General features: G+C 38.7%; 1 protein-coding gene across 3 annotated transcripts in view; it reads left to right on the top strand.

Annotated features, from left to right (window-relative positions):
* RDX (radixin) overlaps positions 1 to 16,872 on the top strand; it is a 95,014-nt gene that overhangs the window by 23,686 nt on the left and 54,456 nt on the right. For all 3 annotated transcript variants that reach the window (XM_042957703.1, XM_042957701.1, XM_042957702.1), the window contains exons 3-7: positions 1,144 to 1,227; positions 7,218 to 7,313; positions 7,732 to 8,006; positions 13,013 to 13,096; positions 13,299 to 13,445. In XM_042957703.1, the coding sequence (XP_042813637.1) occupies positions 1,144 to 1,227; positions 7,218 to 7,313; positions 7,732 to 8,006; positions 13,013 to 13,096; positions 13,299 to 13,445 (686 nt within the window). The remainder of the gene's footprint in view (positions 1 to 1,143; positions 1,228 to 7,217; positions 7,314 to 7,731; positions 8,007 to 13,012; positions 13,097 to 13,298; positions 13,446 to 16,872) is intronic.

The following is a 16,872-nucleotide window of genomic DNA, read 5'->3' as shown; positions in this document are numbered from 1 at the left end:
GATCATGACCTGAGCTGAAGTCGGACGCTCAACTGACTGAGCCACCCGGGTGCCCCTTAAAATTATTTTCATTAAGGCATATTAAGATTTTGGTGAGATACCCAGTTAGAAAGGTATTTATACAAAAGAGAATTTAGGATAGAGTCTAACAGAGGTCAAAGAATGCTTTTTATAAAGTCAGTATATTTGCAATATGAATAAAACTATCTGAATTTTGTGTTGAAAGAAATACAGGATAGTGAATGACATTCAGAGAATTTGGAGTTATGGCTCAGTTGAAATACCTACTCTGCTGTTTGATACCCCTGTGGGCAAATAATGGGAACTCTTTTAGTTTCTATAGAAATGACTATATTTCCTAGTATTGTTGCAGGGGCTGAATGAGAACATGGAAAGGTCATGGCCTAGTGCCTACTATATGCCAAAAAGTCAATAAATGTTTTTAAAAGAGGACTTTGTAAGTTCTTTTTCAAATAGATTTTAGATTTCCTGTGATTAAAATCAAAGTTGGTTATTTTTTTTTTTTTTTTTAATTTTTTTTTTCAACGTTTTTTATTTATTTTTGGGACAGACAGAGACACAGAGCATGAACGGGGGAGGGGCAGAGAGAGAGGGAGACACAGAATCGGAAACAGGCTCCAGGCTCCGAGCCATCAGCCCAGAGCCTGACGCGGGGCTCGAACTCACGGACCGCGAGATCGTGACCTGGCTGAAGTCGGACGCTCAACCGACTGCGCCACCCAGGCGCCCCGGTTATTTTTTTTTTTTTTAATGTTTTTTTTATTTTATTTTTGAGACAGAGAGAGGCAGAGCATGAACGGGGGAGGGTCAGAGAGAGGGAGACACAGAATCTGAAACAGGCTCCAGGCTCTGAGCTGTCAGCACAGAGCCCGACGCGGGGCTCGAACTCACAGACCGCGAGATCATGACCTGAGCCGAAGTCGGCCGCTTAACCGACTGAGCCACCCAGGCGCCCCAAAGTTGGTTATTTTAATAAAGAAAATACTAGGTACAATTATGGAGTAGCTCTTTATTGCCTGCACATTATGCTTTATTTTATAAATCAGATAATATTTTCTCATGTTTAATACTTAATAAATATATTCTGTATCCTAGTGATTTTCCCTTCTGTTTTTACTGCAGATCAACGTAAGAGTGACCACTATGGATGCTGAGCTGGAGTTTGCCATTCAGCCCAATACAACTGGCAAGCAGCTTTTTGACCAGGTATCATTTAACCACATGAAGTATGCAGCTCTTGACAATGTAGAGTGGAATATGTTGCAACTTCTTTGTATGTTTTTCTGTGATTTTACTGGTATTGCAGCAATGTGGCACTTGAAATTTTTCACGGTACCTATTCAAGATATCTGGCACAGCGGTACAGACACTGTTGTTTCTCATTCCTGCATTTGAGAGATAGGACTTTTTAAAATTAATTATTAGGTTTTGTTTTTTTTTTCTGTTTGTATCTTTTTGTTTGTTTAAATCCAAGTTAGTTAACATACAGTGTAGTAATGGTTTCAGGAGTAGAATTTAGTGATTCATCACTTATATATAACGCCCAGTGCTCATCACAAGTGCCCTCCTGAGTACCCATCATCCATTTTACCCATCCCCCACCTCCCTCCCACCATCTACCCTCAGTTTGGTCTCTATGGTTAAGAGTCTCATGCTTTACTTCCCTCTTATTTTCCCCTTCCCCTGTGTTCATCTGTTTTGTTTCTTAAATTCCACATGAGTGAAATCATATGGTACTGGTCTTTCTCTGACTGACTTATTTCAATTAGCACATTTCACTCTACTTCCATCCACTTTGTTGCACATGACAAGATTTTATTCTTTTTGATCGTTGAGTAATATTCCATTATATATATATATATATATATATATATATATATATATATATCTCCCACATCTTCTATATCCCACATACCCCACATCTTCTATATCCATTCATCAGTCAGTGGACATTGGGCTCTGGGCTCTTTCCATACTTTGGCTCTTGTTGATAATGCTGCTATAAACATTGGGGTGCATGTTCCCCTTCAAATCAGTATTTTGGTATCCCTTGGGTAAATACCTAAACATGCAATTGTTGGATCATAGGGTAGTTCTATTTTTAGTTTTTTGAGGAGCCTCTGTACTGTTTTCTAGAGTGGCTGCACCAGTTTGCATTCCCACCAGCAGTGCAAAAGAGATCCTCTTTCTCTGCATCCTCGCCAGCTTTTGTTGTTGCCTGAGTTGTTAATGTTAGCCATTCTGACAGGTGTGAGGTGGTTTCTCATTGTGGTTTTGATTTGTATTTCCCTGATGATGAGTATCTTCATCTCTGGATGTTTTCTTTGGAAAAGTGTCTGTTCATATCTTCTGCCCATTTCTTCACAGGATCATTTGTTTTTTGGGTGTTGAGTTTGTAGTTCTTGAACCCTTTATCAGATACGTCATTTGCAAATATCTTCTATTTGGTAGGCTGCCTTTTAGATTTGTTGATTGTTTCCTTCGCTGTGCAGAAGATTTTATCTTGATGAGGTCCCAGTAGTTCATTTTTGCTTTTGTTTCCCTTGCCTCTGGAGACATGTCAGTTAAGAAGTTGCTGTGGCCAAGGTCAGAGAGGTTGCTGCCTGTTTTCTTCTCAAGATTTTGATGGTTTCCTGTCTCACATTTAGGTCTTACATCTACTTTGAGTTTGTTTTTGTGTATGGTGTACGAAAGTGGGCCAGATTCATTCTTCTGCATGTTGCTGTCCAGTTTTCCCAACACCATTTAGCAGGTATTTCTTTAACATCTGCTATCTAAAGCATTGTAATGAGGACAAAAAAAGGATTCAAAGATACTGTGCAAAGTGGGGTGGGTGGAGATCCTAGACAGAGGGGATGGCAGGAGCAGAGGCACAGGGAACTATAGGCTATAAGGAGGTACCTAACATCTGTTTGGTGTTGTAACCTCATGATAAGTGAACATGGGTGTCATATTAAGGAATTTGGACTATGGGTCTTCTCTTTGTTGTCTCACTCTTGAGTGCACATTTGAGTCACCAGTGGAGCTTTAAAAAAACAAAAAGCAATGCTTGGAAACCTCCTCCAGAGCTTCTGATTTAATTGGGGCCTACTGTAAATCATTAGTTTTTTTTTTTTTGTTTGTTTGTTTGTTTTTTAAGCTCCCCAGGTGTGCCCGGCTAGCTCAGTGGGTAGAGCATGAAACGCTTTAAGTTTCCCAGGTTTTGCAGTATGATGATGTAACTGATGTTTTATTGAGAAGGGAAGGAAAGAGATTGGTACCCAGAGGCCAAGTGGTTAGGCAGGTTGACTTGATTGCAAAAGGGAGAAAGGTGATAGATTTTGCAAGGCATGAGATTCCGGGGTGGATGTTTACGTCAACTTTTACATCTGAGCTGAGCAGAGAGCAGTAGTCTGTGGTTAGACTTCCTTGAACTTAGAGAACAGAACAGGAGACAGAATTTCTAGTGTACAGCAATAAGTAACCTTGTAGATATTTTGGTTTTATTATGTAGCATTCTATCACATACCGATCCAAAATATGATATAAAATTCAGAAATCCCTGGGAAGTTGTTTCTTTTCTTAACAAAGTATACTTAATCTTCCTGATTAGGTAATTGATGATCTTGAAAGCCCTGGTAAGGTCTTTCTGTAAGATGAAAGGTTTTTTTGTGAGTGAGCAAATTCTTAAAGCAAAATCATAAGCAGCTACATGCACCATACCTTATACACATCTTACCTTGTGAACTAATATGATATCCTCTTCTGTTGATTCTTCTCGGCTTCCTGTTTGTGAATATATAGCTTATCTTACTTTACTTTAATAAATATGTGAATGGAGAGGTGCCTGAATGGTTCAGTTGGTTAAGCATTCAACTCTTGATTTCAGCTCAGGTCGTGACTCACAGTTTGTGGGATTGAGCCCTGTGTTGTCAGCCCAGAGTCTTTTGGGGATTCTCTTTGCCTCTGTCTCTGCTCCTCCCCCACAAAGTAAATTAACAGTTGAAAAGTTTTAATGGAGTCAGCATTCATTGTACTTACTTTGTAGCAAGTTGAAACGTCATAGTGCAGTGTTTGTGTTAGTCAAAAACTAATGAGCAAGTGGGCCTTTTTGGTATTGCATATGAGAAATAAGATACTTGTTTTTTATGAAGCAGAGTTGCTTTCGTTTGGATAGCAGGGGGAAAGGACACCTCCTTTATTATAGTGCAATACTGTGTAGTATAAGAGTGTGGGTTCTGGAGCCACACTGCCTGCGGTAGAGTCCCAGCTCTAGCTGTTTGATTTGCACAAATTACTTGCTTTGCCTCATTTGTTTCATTTGTACAATGAGGATGGTGATTGCACTCTTCTTCCCTGAGGAGGTTGTTGTGAGTTAAGTGAGAATCCATCCATGGAAAAGTACATAGGACAGCATTTGATACACACCCAGCTCATAGTATAAGTGAAGTTCTAGATAAGGAGTATCGTTATCTGTAATGTGCTCCCTAAGCAGTTATTTCTTGGAGTCACTGTTGTTTCCTGACAACTTCTCTTGAGTCCAAATGTTAGGATCTAAAACCAGGCTTTACCTTGAGTATAGTGAGCATATGGAGTGGGTTGGCAGGTAGGTAGGTTTAGGGTCTGACCAGGAGCGGGCTAGAGATAGGGGTCCTTTCAAACAAGGGTCCATAGCAACCTAAATCCATCTGTAGCAAGGCCTTACTTCTGATCATGATGAGCTTGAGGCCAGCTGCTGTGCATAGGGGGCTCTAATTGAGTGCTTGGGGTCCTTTGGTTTACTGCCTGATTCTTCCCACATTATCCTTCACTTACAGCTTCCACCTGTGGGATTAGAGTATTCGCACCCCTAAGAAGTGTTCAATATGATCTGTTAGGATGCAAGAAAAAAAAATTAAAATGTTTATTTATATTTTTGTCCTTTTTCAAGTTACTTTAAAAATACATGTTTTATAATGTATTACTGTGATTTTTGCCTGTGCATAATTTATAGATAAGTATACATATATTGTAGTTAAGTACCCAAGTATTTTTTTTTTAAGTTTATGTATTTATTGAGAGTGTGAGAAAGAGCATGCTCAAGAGAGCCAGAGTTGGGGAGGGCAGAGAGGGAGACAGAGAGAATCCCAAGCAGGCTGCTCAGGACTTGAACCCACAAACCATGAGATCATGACCTGAATCGAAGTCAAGAGTCAAGACGTTTGACTAAGCCACTCAGGCACCCGCTTCCTCAAGTATGTTTTTACGTACAAAAGTATGTGTCTGAAAGTTTCTGAGAACCCTTTGAGAAGTAGTAGGAAAAGCACTGAAGAGATAGGGCCTTTTAAAGAATTTCACAGCTGAGCCTTCTTGTTCTTCCTGGTGTTTGTTGTGATGGTCTCCAGTTAGTTAAGGTACTGCCCTTTGTGCCCACTGTGGCAGATCCCGCCTTTCCTTAGCAAGCTCATGAATCTGGCAAAGCCTAAAGGCAACAGTTGAGGCAGCTACTTTGATACATTTCTCTCCCTTGCTTTTGACCTAAGTAAGTTTCTTACTCTGCTGCTCTGAGCTGGAATATATTCTTTGGCTCTGATGGGACAAACTGTCTTTTGCCAAAGTTAAATTACTTGGGATCTTCTTTGTGTAGCTTCAAGTTTTGGTTGTTTGGCATTGATCAGTTTTTGCATCAGTGTGAGTCTTTATATCCCATATCATGTAGAAATTTGTTTTTGGTTTTTTGATGATAACTTTTCCTAGCAGAGCTAAATGTTTTTTTCTTATTTTTAATTTTTTTGGTGTGTGTAATTTCACTGAATTTTTCAAGAGAAGGAAAGTCAACTGAAGGGTTCAGTATGCTATCTTGAAATCCAAAAGCCTGACACATTTTTAGATATGTTTAAAAAAGAATTTTTTTAACATTTACTTATTTTTGAGACAGTGACAGGGTGTGAACAGGGGAGCGGCAGAGAGAGAGAGAGAGAGGGAGACACAATCTGAAGCAGGATCCAGGCTCTGAGCTGTCAGTACAGAGCCTGACACGGCGCTCAGACTCACAACTGTGAGTGAGATCATGACCTGGACTGAAGTTGGAGTTTAACCGACTGAGCCACCCAGGCACCCCTGTTGTTAGCTATTTTTAAAAAATAAGCCAAGAATATCACTTACAACTAATGTTGAATCTTTCTCTCAAGCTTTTAAAATACTAATAAACTCTCACCTCTCCTGGCTCATTTCCCTCACTTTCATCTTAAAATAGATTTTTTTTAAAAAAATAAGCTTTTTCCAAGTGTTGGTACATTCTTGGGTGGGTCCTAGCTCACCACTCTATTTACTCTAATACTTTTGAGTACCTTCCATGGGCTACTAATTATTTATAGGGTGACATAATTAAGATGAATAAGACAGTAATCTCTGTCCTTAGTTTTAAAGAATGAAGGAGGGTAAATAGACACACTACTTCTCATACAGTTACTTACGATAAGATAGAATCAATGTTCCAGTAGCTATAGATACTAGATAAAGTGCTGTGGGAACATTAAGGAACAAGTGATTAATTTTATCTGTATAATAGGACAGCTTCATTCACAGAAGGTGTGTTAGTTGAGCTGGGCCTTGAGGAATAAATTATTCAAAAGGGGGCGCAAGTACAGAAGAAACATTCTAGGCAGAAGAAGAAGCATGAGCAGAGGTGCAGAAGGGTAAAATTTGGGCATGTTCCAAGAATGGTTTCTTGCTCAGTGAAGGAAGAACATAGAATATTTATATTGACGGTAGGTGAAGAGTATAGTAGAAGGGGGCATGAAATCACCAGCTGGATCATCAGGAGGTATGGCTTTTACATGTCCTCAGGGACTCTTATCACCAAAATGATACTATTTGCCTTGCCTACCCAGTTGTGTAGTTGTGGAGATAAATTGAAATAGGCAGGTGGGATTATGACAGCTTTGTATCTGTTTCCTGGACTTCTTGTGATCTCTTGGGGTCATGATGAGAGATGAGAAAGAAGAAGAGGTGTAAAAAAATGGATCACATAAAATGGAAATGACATTGTAAACTATATAAAACCTGAATTTAAATTTTCAGAAATGTTCCTTTAATTAATACATGACATTTAAGAAAGATCTTTATAAGAAAGGAATATACCTATAATACCTCTGTGGTTTTGTCTTTCTTTTGAAATACAGGACCATTTCCTTATACTATGAATGTTGAACTGAAATTGAACTTTTTTTTTTAAGGTGGTGAAAACAGTTGGCTTGCGTGAGGTCTGGTTTTTTGGGCTGCAGTATGTGGACAGCAAAGGTTATTCTACATGGCTTAAACTAAATAAAAAGGTAAAAATATGTATAAAATTCAGCTAGTAATTAAGTTATTTTGAAGTTATGATCATGAATTTGTACTAGGAAAGCGCAGGGTCTGACTGACCTCAGACTTCCTTTTACAATTATCTCTGAGTCGTTAAAGGTGTCATGTCTTTGAATTCAATAAGTTAACATGAGTTTATCATCTTAGAAAAAGGAAATGTTCACTTTTCCTGTTTGAAAACTTAACGTGTAATAAATATTAGGTGTAACTGACTCAGTTTGACTTAAACATAAAGAATAAGCTTCTTACAAGTTTGGAATCTTACTTACACACTAGAGTCTTATGGATTTAGAATCTTATTTATATTTTATATCCTGCTTTCTTCTAAAAAAGAATTTGGTGTGAACTTACCATTTTTGTTGATGATGTTTGAAATTATCGTTCCAGGTGACACAGCAAGATGTTAAAAAAGAGAATCCTTTACAGTTCAAATTTAGAGCTAAATTCTTTCCTGAAGATGTTTCTGAGGAATTAATTCAAGAAATAACCCAGAGACTTTTCTTCCTTCAAGTTAAGGAAGCTATCTTAAATGATGAGATATATTGTCCTCCAGAAACCGCAGTTCTTTTGGCTTCCTATGCTGTTCAGGCCAAGTATGGAGATTATAATAAAGAGATTCATAAACCGGGCTACCTGGCTAATGATAGACTCCTACCCCAGCGGTAAGTGAAACATATATTTTTAATTTTTTTATTTTTCAGAGAGAGAGTGCATGCGAGCAGGGGTGGGGGGAGGGGTAGAAGGAGAGTGAGAGAATCTTAAGCAGACTCCGTGCTGAGTGGAGCCCTAGACTAGGCATCTGAAAACTGAGTTTCAAACACCTTTTAGGGGTGCCTGGCTGGCTTAATTGGAAGAGCATGTAACTCTTGATCTTGGGGTTGAGTTCGAGCCCCATGTTGGGCATAGAGATTACTTAAATAAACAAACTTAAAGAAACAAAACAGTATTTAAAAAAGTTAAAAACTGGGATGCCTGGATGGCTCAGTAGGTTAAGTATCTGACTTCGGCTCAGGTTATGATCTCACAGTTCTTGAGATCAAGCCCCACATCAGGATCTCTGCTCTCAGCACAGAGCCCGTTTCAAGATCCTCTGTCTCCCTTTCTCTCTGTGCCCCACTTGCACTCTCTCTCTCTGAAAATAAACAAACTTTAAAAACAATAATGAAAAAAATAAAAAGTTAAAAAACTTAATTTTAATTCTATAGAGGAAGTAATAGTTTCCTAAGAAGATAAAATAATACATGCTGTTCACCAAAGACTCAGGAATATGAGACACCTCATAATCTGTGGTTATTTAGTTTCAGTTATTATTCCAACCCCAGTTCTTGTCTCAAGATTTTTTTTCAAGCATTGAATTGAATAGTTGATTACTAGCACAGTAGAATTTTGTTTCAGATAAGGATTAGTTTTTACTTTTAATTGAGATTTAAGTAATTTTATTTTTATTGATGTATATTTGGCACACAGTGTTACATTACTTTCAAGTATACAACATAGTGATTCCACAACTCTGTACCATAATTGAGGTATAATTTGTACTTAGTAAAATGCACAGGAGGTTAAGTTTTAAATCAGGGCCTAAGGTAAATATTATGTATAATCAATATTACCCTTACAGTTTCTTAATTTTTTGTAGAACAGGCATGCTTTATCTCAGGTATTACATAGATGATCTTTCTTTCCCCCAAGATTTTTTTAAAGTTTATTTATTTATTTTGAGAGAGAAAGAGAGAGCAAGGGAGGGGCAGAGAGGGAGCATTCCAAGCAAGCTTTGCCTTGTCAGTGCAGAGCCCAGTGTGGGGCTCGAACCCACAAACTGAGATTATGACCTGAGCCGAAGAGTTGGACGCTTAACTAATTGCGCCTACACAGGCGCCCCGATGGTTGTTCTTCTGTTAGATTAGATTGATGTTTAGTTGAGCGCAAGATGAAGTAATTGGCTTCCATTTAATAGTCAAGTGATGTTTTATAATATTTTAAACACGGGAATCATATTTACGCAAAATTTAATTTTTTTATTTTAAATGTACATGTGCTGTAACCCACTTTGTTTAAAAGGAAGGATGATAGCACGTGCCCTTCAAGATCTGGTCCATAATTTTGAAGGTACAGATAGGTGTTCTTCAGGTTGGTAATGTTTGGAGAACTATTTTAAGCTATCTGAGCTTAAAAGAGTCTTACTCATAAATGAAAATACTGAGCACCTGGGTGGCTCAGTCATTAAACATCTGACTTCTCAGGTAATGATCTCATGTTTCCTGAGTTCGAGTCCCACGTTGGGTGATCTTGAGCCCTGCTTCAGGTGAACATGAGCCCCACTTTGGGTAATACATAAGCCCCGTTGCGGGTGAGCCCCACTTCTCTCTTCTCTAACCTTCCCCCTACCCACCCCTCCTGGGATTCTCTGTCTCTCTGCCCCTGATTCACTGGCGCCCCTACCCCAAATAAATAAATAAGTAAATAAATACATACATACAGTAAGTTTCCTTTAAAAAAATAAAATCAGAATACTAATTTTTGTATTTAAAATGGAGAAAATACTTTCATAGTGATGAACTTATTTTATGTATGGTATAGTACACTTTTTCTCACTAAGTACCCGAGGAGGGGAATTAGTAATCAGGTTATTTGGTAGTCATAAATCAAACACAATTTGATGCCTTTGATGGATGCTTTTAGTGCTTGTATAGAAAAACCTGGATAAGCAGTCTGTTCTCCCACAGTACAGTTTAGCTCTCTCGTGATGTGGATGATCAGCTCCACCAGATAGTATCTCTCTCCTTTGAAAAGAACTAGATATACATAAATTTTTATGTGCCACTTTTCTGACTTGGGCATCTAGGTAGTGGGTAATACAGTTTTGCCAAGATATGGGGAGAAGGAATATGTTTTTGGGGAGGAAGATTTCAGTTCTGAATCTACTGAGTTTGAAACGTAACCAGTATAACCAAGGGAGATAGTATTCGTTTGTAGGTGTGAATCAGAACAAAGTCTGATACAGTTTTGGGAATAATCAGCAAATAGATAATTATCCCATGGAATGAAAGAGATGAACTTGACAGTGCATCTAGAATGAACAAAAGGCCTAAGACAGATATTGTTGGAAGTTAATTTTTAAGTATAGGGGAAGAGGCTCCTGTAAGGCATAATTGAGAAAAAATGCCAGAGTCCAGAATAATAGCAGAGGAATGTTAATCATGGAAGCCAAGGTATAAGGAAGGACTGGTTAGCAGTGTCAGATAGTACTAACAGGTCAAGTATGAGGGAGAACTAATGTGTCTGTCGGCTTAGCAATAAGGAGATTGGTAGTGACCTTAGTAGAAGCAGCTTCCGTATGGTGTTGGTGATTGCAGCCCGATTGTGGTGGACTAGAGGCAGTAGATGCGAGGTATGCAAGCGAAAGGTAGTGAATATGGGTAGTTCTTAGAAGTTCGGCTGTGAAAAAGAAAATAAAAAACTAGGAAAGCATGAGTTTATAGACACGTTCTTTAAAAGATGGGAAAGAGCTGATTTACTGTAATTCCTTTATTCTCTCTACAAAGTTTTGAGTACCTCTTCAGTGCTGGTACCGGGCATATAGTGGTGAGCAATATGGATGTGGTGGTCCTTTGCCATCTAAGTATCTATGTGTGAGTGTGTGCCCGTGCGCACATGCGGGGGACAATAAATATGTCCCGTCATAAATGATGAAGTATAGATCCTGGGAAAGTGAAGAGAGAAGTCCCTTAAAAGCCCAGATAGACAGATTTAAAGCCAAGTCAGACAGATTAGTCAGGAAGAAAGACTCCTTTTTCTGGACAGAAGAAAGAGAGGGCGGGAATTTTTGAATACCTGCAGACTCCTACAGATTAATAGTACAAGTGTATTATGCAAAATGCAAACAAATGCTATTTGAAATGCAGGGTATAAAAAACTAGAACATAAATCTTACTGGCATCCAAGTTAACCCATACCTTCAGATTTATTTAATATCATGATCCCAGCACTTGGCTGCACTGATTATGCCCTCAAGGCTGATTACATTCCTCTTGGTGAGCAGTGGAGGCAAGGCAGCAAGAGAGAGTATAAAGACAAGAAAAATGTAGAAACTTAATTGCTCTAAGGGAGAAGACAAAACTTCTCTCCCAAAAAGCCAAGGGCTTAAAAGAGGATACACAGAGAAAGGAGCACTGCATTGTAAGAACATAATGGTTTGTTTGAGACCTCATTAAGGAATCCATTCTAAGTAGTGAGTAACTTGTGCAAAAGATGACGACATTCTGAGATTCCTTTATACTGCCAAGACATTCCTAGGATTCACATAAATTTTTTATGCAGTTGAACGATAATATTTTAACACCACAGCTTTTGCTGTTAATAAAGTAGGATCTGAGGATTCACCAATAAAGAAAGATGTATAATTATCATTATCTGACCCAAAGAGAATAGAAATAAATAATCTGTAGTGTGTAGAGCAGATATATGCATGTAGAATTTGCTGGTTTGGTGTTAAGATATTAGTAGTAGAAAATAGGTTTGCTTATATTAACATAAGGAACACTGGGAGGATTAAAAAGAAACTAATAAAGTTATTTGGAGAGTGTGGGGTGGTAAAAAGTATAACTTTTCACTTGTATAATTTTATATAAAGTATTATCTAAATAAAATAACAATTAAATTTAGCACCAAGGAAAGTAAATACATAGAGTAAAGGAAGAAATTAAGGCTGGAGAATTCTGATTTTCACTCTGTTCTCTTACTTTTCTGTTAGTAATGAGAAAGTCATTTTCCTTTTTTTCTTTTGTCCAATAGTGTATTCATTGGAAACATTTCAATTCCCATAAAGTATCTGTGTAACTGTTTTTTAAAAATGTATTATTTAGGGGTGCCTGGGTGGCTCAGTCGGTTGGGCATCCGACTTCAGCTCAGGTCACGATCTCACAGTCCGTGAGTTCGAGCCCCGCGTCAGGCTCTGGGCTGATGGCTCAGAGCCTGGAGCCTGCTTCCAATTCTGTGTCTCCCTCTCTCTCTGCCCCTCCCCCGTTCATGCTCTGTCTCTCTCTGTCTCAAAAATAAATAAATGTTAAAAATGTATTATTTAAAATAACTTCAGGATTCTAGAAACTTTTTATCTTGAGATAATTCCAGATTCACAAGCAGTTGTAAAAACTAGAGAGATTCTTTGTATCCTTCTCCCAACGTTTTGGTAACGTCTTGCATATTGGGTATGATATCAACCAAGATATTGATACAGTTCGCCAACCTGATCCAGATTTCATCAGTTTTACCTGCAGTCAGGCATTTGTGTGTGTGTGTTCTGTGCAATTTGATCATGTATATAGGTCTTTATGACAGCCACCATCACAGTTAAGGTACTGAATGAGTCTATACATTTTTTTTAACTTTTTTTTTTTTTTTAATGTTTATTCATTTTTGAGAGATGGAGAGAGCAAGCATGAGTAGGGGAGGGGCACAGAGCGAGGGAGACACAGAATCTGAAGCAGGCTCCAGGCTCAGAGCTGTTAGCACAGAGCCTGATGTGGGCTCAAACCCACAAACTGCGATATGACTTGAGCCAAAGTCAGACATTTAACCGACTGAGATACCCAGGTGCCCTAAGTCTAGACTTTTAAATGAATGTTGATTTTGAATCATAGAGGCATTCTCATAGATTTTTTTCCCCTTACAGTGTTTTGGAACAACACAAGCTGACAAAAGAACAGTGGGAAGAAAGAATACAGAACTGGCATGAAGAACACAGAGGAATGCTGAGGTATTTGGGTGGCTATTTTCTTAGTGTTTTTCCTCAAAGTATTTTTATTTCATAGCATGTATTAATATATCAGATTATCCCCCAAAGATCATTCAACTTATATGAATAAATATAAAGCACTACTTTGTAATCCAAAGTATTTTTGTAATTTTTTTGGTATTACCTTTATTTAAATGTATTACAATAAACTTTATTTTAACAGGGAAGATTCTATGATGGAATACCTCAAGATTGCACAAGATCTAGAAATGTATGGAGTCAACTATTTTGAAATAAAAAATAAAAAGGGAACCGAATTGTGGCTAGGCGTTGATGCTCTGGGTCTGAATATTTATGAGCATGATGACAAGTGAGTAAATTAGTTGCATGGTAAACTAGTCATTAATGATCTGTATGGCTTTAATTTTATGCTGTGTCTGTAAAAGTTCTTTTTTGGCTTGATTACTCTTACTGCCTTTTTTTTTTTTTTTTTTCTTAAATGATTAGTTAGGGCCCCATAGACTTTTGGATATCATGTCTCCATCTTTGCAACATCTTATAGCTTCAGAGTTCTGCTTCTCAATGTATTTATCAGATGGAGTGATTCACTTCTTTTGCTCTCTTATGAGTTCTGTCCAGTAAATTAATTAAATTTGTTCCCTGTATAGGTGAAGAATAATTCCTTAAATATTATGCTTGGCATATAGGTTGAAATTGAAATTAACATATATAAGAAATCAAGAGCAATGAGAATGAAATTAATAGATACATGATTTATTGTATTTTGTAACACCTTTTTTTAGACATTTATAGGAATTGTTTTGAATTTTTTGAACATCAATAAAGTAGAATATCACTATATCAAGTAAGCATAGTAGATAGTGTTGTTATTATTATTATTTTTTTTTTTTTGAAATTGACCAGGTAGTAATTTTTATATTGGTATAAAATACATCAGACTCTTAAAATACTTTTAGGAATGATAGCTACAATTGCTTTATATTTTCTTTAATTTATTTGCTGTACCACATAAACATTTAAGTCTGTGCCAGTAATGTCTTCCTCTAAGGCATTTCTCTTTATTCTGTCTAGAATTTTAGTTTCATTATTACAAATATCTGATAAAATAAACATTTCTAACAATAAGTCTAAAAGAGAGCATTTTACTAATTTTACTCTGATAATATAGTTTTTACTTATATTACCAAGCAAGTTAAAAGGCTATATCATTCAGAATAGAATATTTTGAAAGTTTTGAAAAGCAAAATGGATTTACAGACCCAATTTTGTGGCCCAAATCTTTTTTCCCTTTTCTTTCTTTTAAAAATCATTGAATTAGTTTCTATTAGACTACCCGTTATAAATATGTTTACAGATAGGGGCGCCTGGGTGGCTCAGTCGGTTGGGCAACCGACTTCGGCTCAGGTCATGATCTCACAGTCTGTGAGTTCGAGCCCCGCATCGAGCTCTGTGCTGACAGCTTGGAGCCTGGAGCCTGTTTCAGATTCTGTGTCTCCCTCTCTCTCTGACCCTCCCCCGTTCATGTTCTGTCTATGTCTCAAAAATAAATAAACGTCAAAAAAAAATTTTAAATACACTTACAGATAAAAATGGGGAATATGAAAGAGAGGGGGTTAGCTCAGGATGGGAAGGACTAAGATTTGAGATTGTGGACAAAAGGGATTTTGGTCTTATCTATACTGGTTCACTTTTTTAAATTTTTTTTATTTTTTTAATGTTTGTTTATTTTTGAGACACAGAGAGACAGAGCATGAGTTGGGGAGGGGCAGAGAGAGAGGGAGACACAAAATCAGAAACAGGCTCCAGGCTCTGAGCTGTCAGCACAGAGCCTGACGCGGGGCTCAAACTCAAAAACTGTGAGTTCATGACCTGAGCCGAAGTCAGTCGCTCAACTGACTGAGCCACTCAGGCGCCCCATCACTTTTTTTTAAATAACTAAAATCTATTGTATTTCCAAAATATTTTTAAAAGTCAAAATAGTGGACAACTTTAAAAGCTTGGTTAGGTTCGTTTAACAGTTCTGCTACTAATTGCCTTTGTGACCCTGGTCAGGTTATTAACTCTCTGAAATTCATGTAACTGCCAGGCTCACCTCACAGGATTGTTGTGAGAATTACATGAGGAAATTGCTTTAGAATTTTTCAAAATAATGTGTAAACATAGTACAGCCTTACCTAAAAAATACTGTGTTCCTTGTGGCGCCTGGGTGGCTCAGTCACTTAAGCATCTGACTTCAGCTCAGGTTGTAATCTTGCTGTTAGTGGGTTCAAGCCCTGCATCTTGCTCTGTGCTGATAGCTCAGAGCCTGGAGCCTGCTTCGGATTCTCTCTCTCTCTCTCTCTCTCTCCCTCCCTCTCTCTCTCTCTCTCTCTCTCTCTCTCTCTCTCTCTCTCTCTCTCCCTCTCCCTCTCTCTCCCTCCCTCTCTCTCTCTCTCCCTCCCTCCCTCTCTCTCTCTCTCCCTCCCTCTCTCTCTCTCTCCCTCCCTCTCTCTCTCTCTCCCTCCCTCTCTCTCTCTCTCCCTCCCTCTCTCTCTCCCTCCCTCCCTCTCTCTCTCTCTCCCTCTCCCTCCCTCTCTCTCTCCCTCCCTCTCTCTCTCTCTCCCTCCCTCTCTCTCTCTCTCCCTCCCTCTCTCTCTCTCTCTCTCTCCCTCCCTCTCTCTCTCTCTCTCCCTCCCTCTCTCTCTCTCTCCCTCTCTCTCTCCCTCCCCCTCTCTCCCTCTCTCCCTCTCTCCCCCTCTCTCCCTCTCTCCCTCTCTCCCCCTCTCTCCCTCTCTCCCTCTCTCCCTCTCTCCCTCTCTCCCTCTCTCCCTCTCTCCCCCTCTCCCTCTCTCCCCCCCCCCAACTCCACGCTTGTGCGCGTGCGTGCACTTTCTCTCTCTCTCAAAATAAATAATAAACATTAAAAAAGCAACTGTGGGGGCGCCTGGGTGGCTCAGTCAGTTAAGCGTCTGACTTCAGCTCAGGTCATGATCTCGCGGTTTGTGGGTTCGAGGCCCTCGTCAGGCTCTGTGCTAACAGGTCAGAGCCTGGAGCCTGCTTTGTATTCTATGTCTCACTCTCTCTCTGCCCCTCCCCTGCTCACGGTCTGTCTGTCTCTGTCTCAAAAATAAAACGTTAAAAAAAAAAATAAAAAAAAAAACAACTGTGTTCCAGCATCCCCCTTTTTAAGCAGGTAACTTTGACATTTGAATGACCATTAGAGGGCAGTATAAGTCGTGGATATTGATAAAGTTTTATGCAGAAAAAATTATTTGCTGTGCTTCAGTTCTTAATCTCCTTAAGAATTAAAAGAACTATCAATAGGTAGAAATTCATACTCTGTTCTCAGAAGACTGATTAAAAAGATGTCTTTTGGCCAGCATGGATGTCATAATCATTTTGCTCACTTGTTATTGGATAACAGTGACAAATTTGATGGGTAGTCTGAAACAGTAAAATATATGAAAAGCAGAAGAAAAGTTGTTATTCCAGTATGTGTGTGGTGTGGTAAAATGGAGGTAAGTGCTGCATAGTTTTAAAGTTGGAATTCCAGCCCTGTCATTGATCCAAACATTGGTGTATGTGAATGTCTTAACCTTTTTTCTTTGGAGATAGAATTCACATACCATAAAATTAATCATTTTAAAGATACTGAAAATTAGGGGTGCCTGGTGGCTCAGTCAGTTAAGTGTCCAACTTCGGCTCAGGTCATGATCCCATGGTTTTTGGGTTCGAGCCCCTTGTCGGGCTCTGAGCTGGCAGCACAGAGCCTGGAGGCTGCTTGAGATTCCGTGTCT

The sequence above is a fragment of the Panthera tigris genome, chromosome D1 (assembly GCF_018350195.1).
Source record: "Panthera tigris isolate Pti1 chromosome D1, P.tigris_Pti1_mat1.1, whole genome shotgun sequence".
Classification (NCBI taxonomy): domain Eukaryota; kingdom Metazoa; phylum Chordata; class Mammalia; order Carnivora; family Felidae; genus Panthera; species Panthera tigris.
Note: the sequence above shows the minus strand (reverse complement) of the source record. Positions and strands in the feature narration are given on the sequence as shown.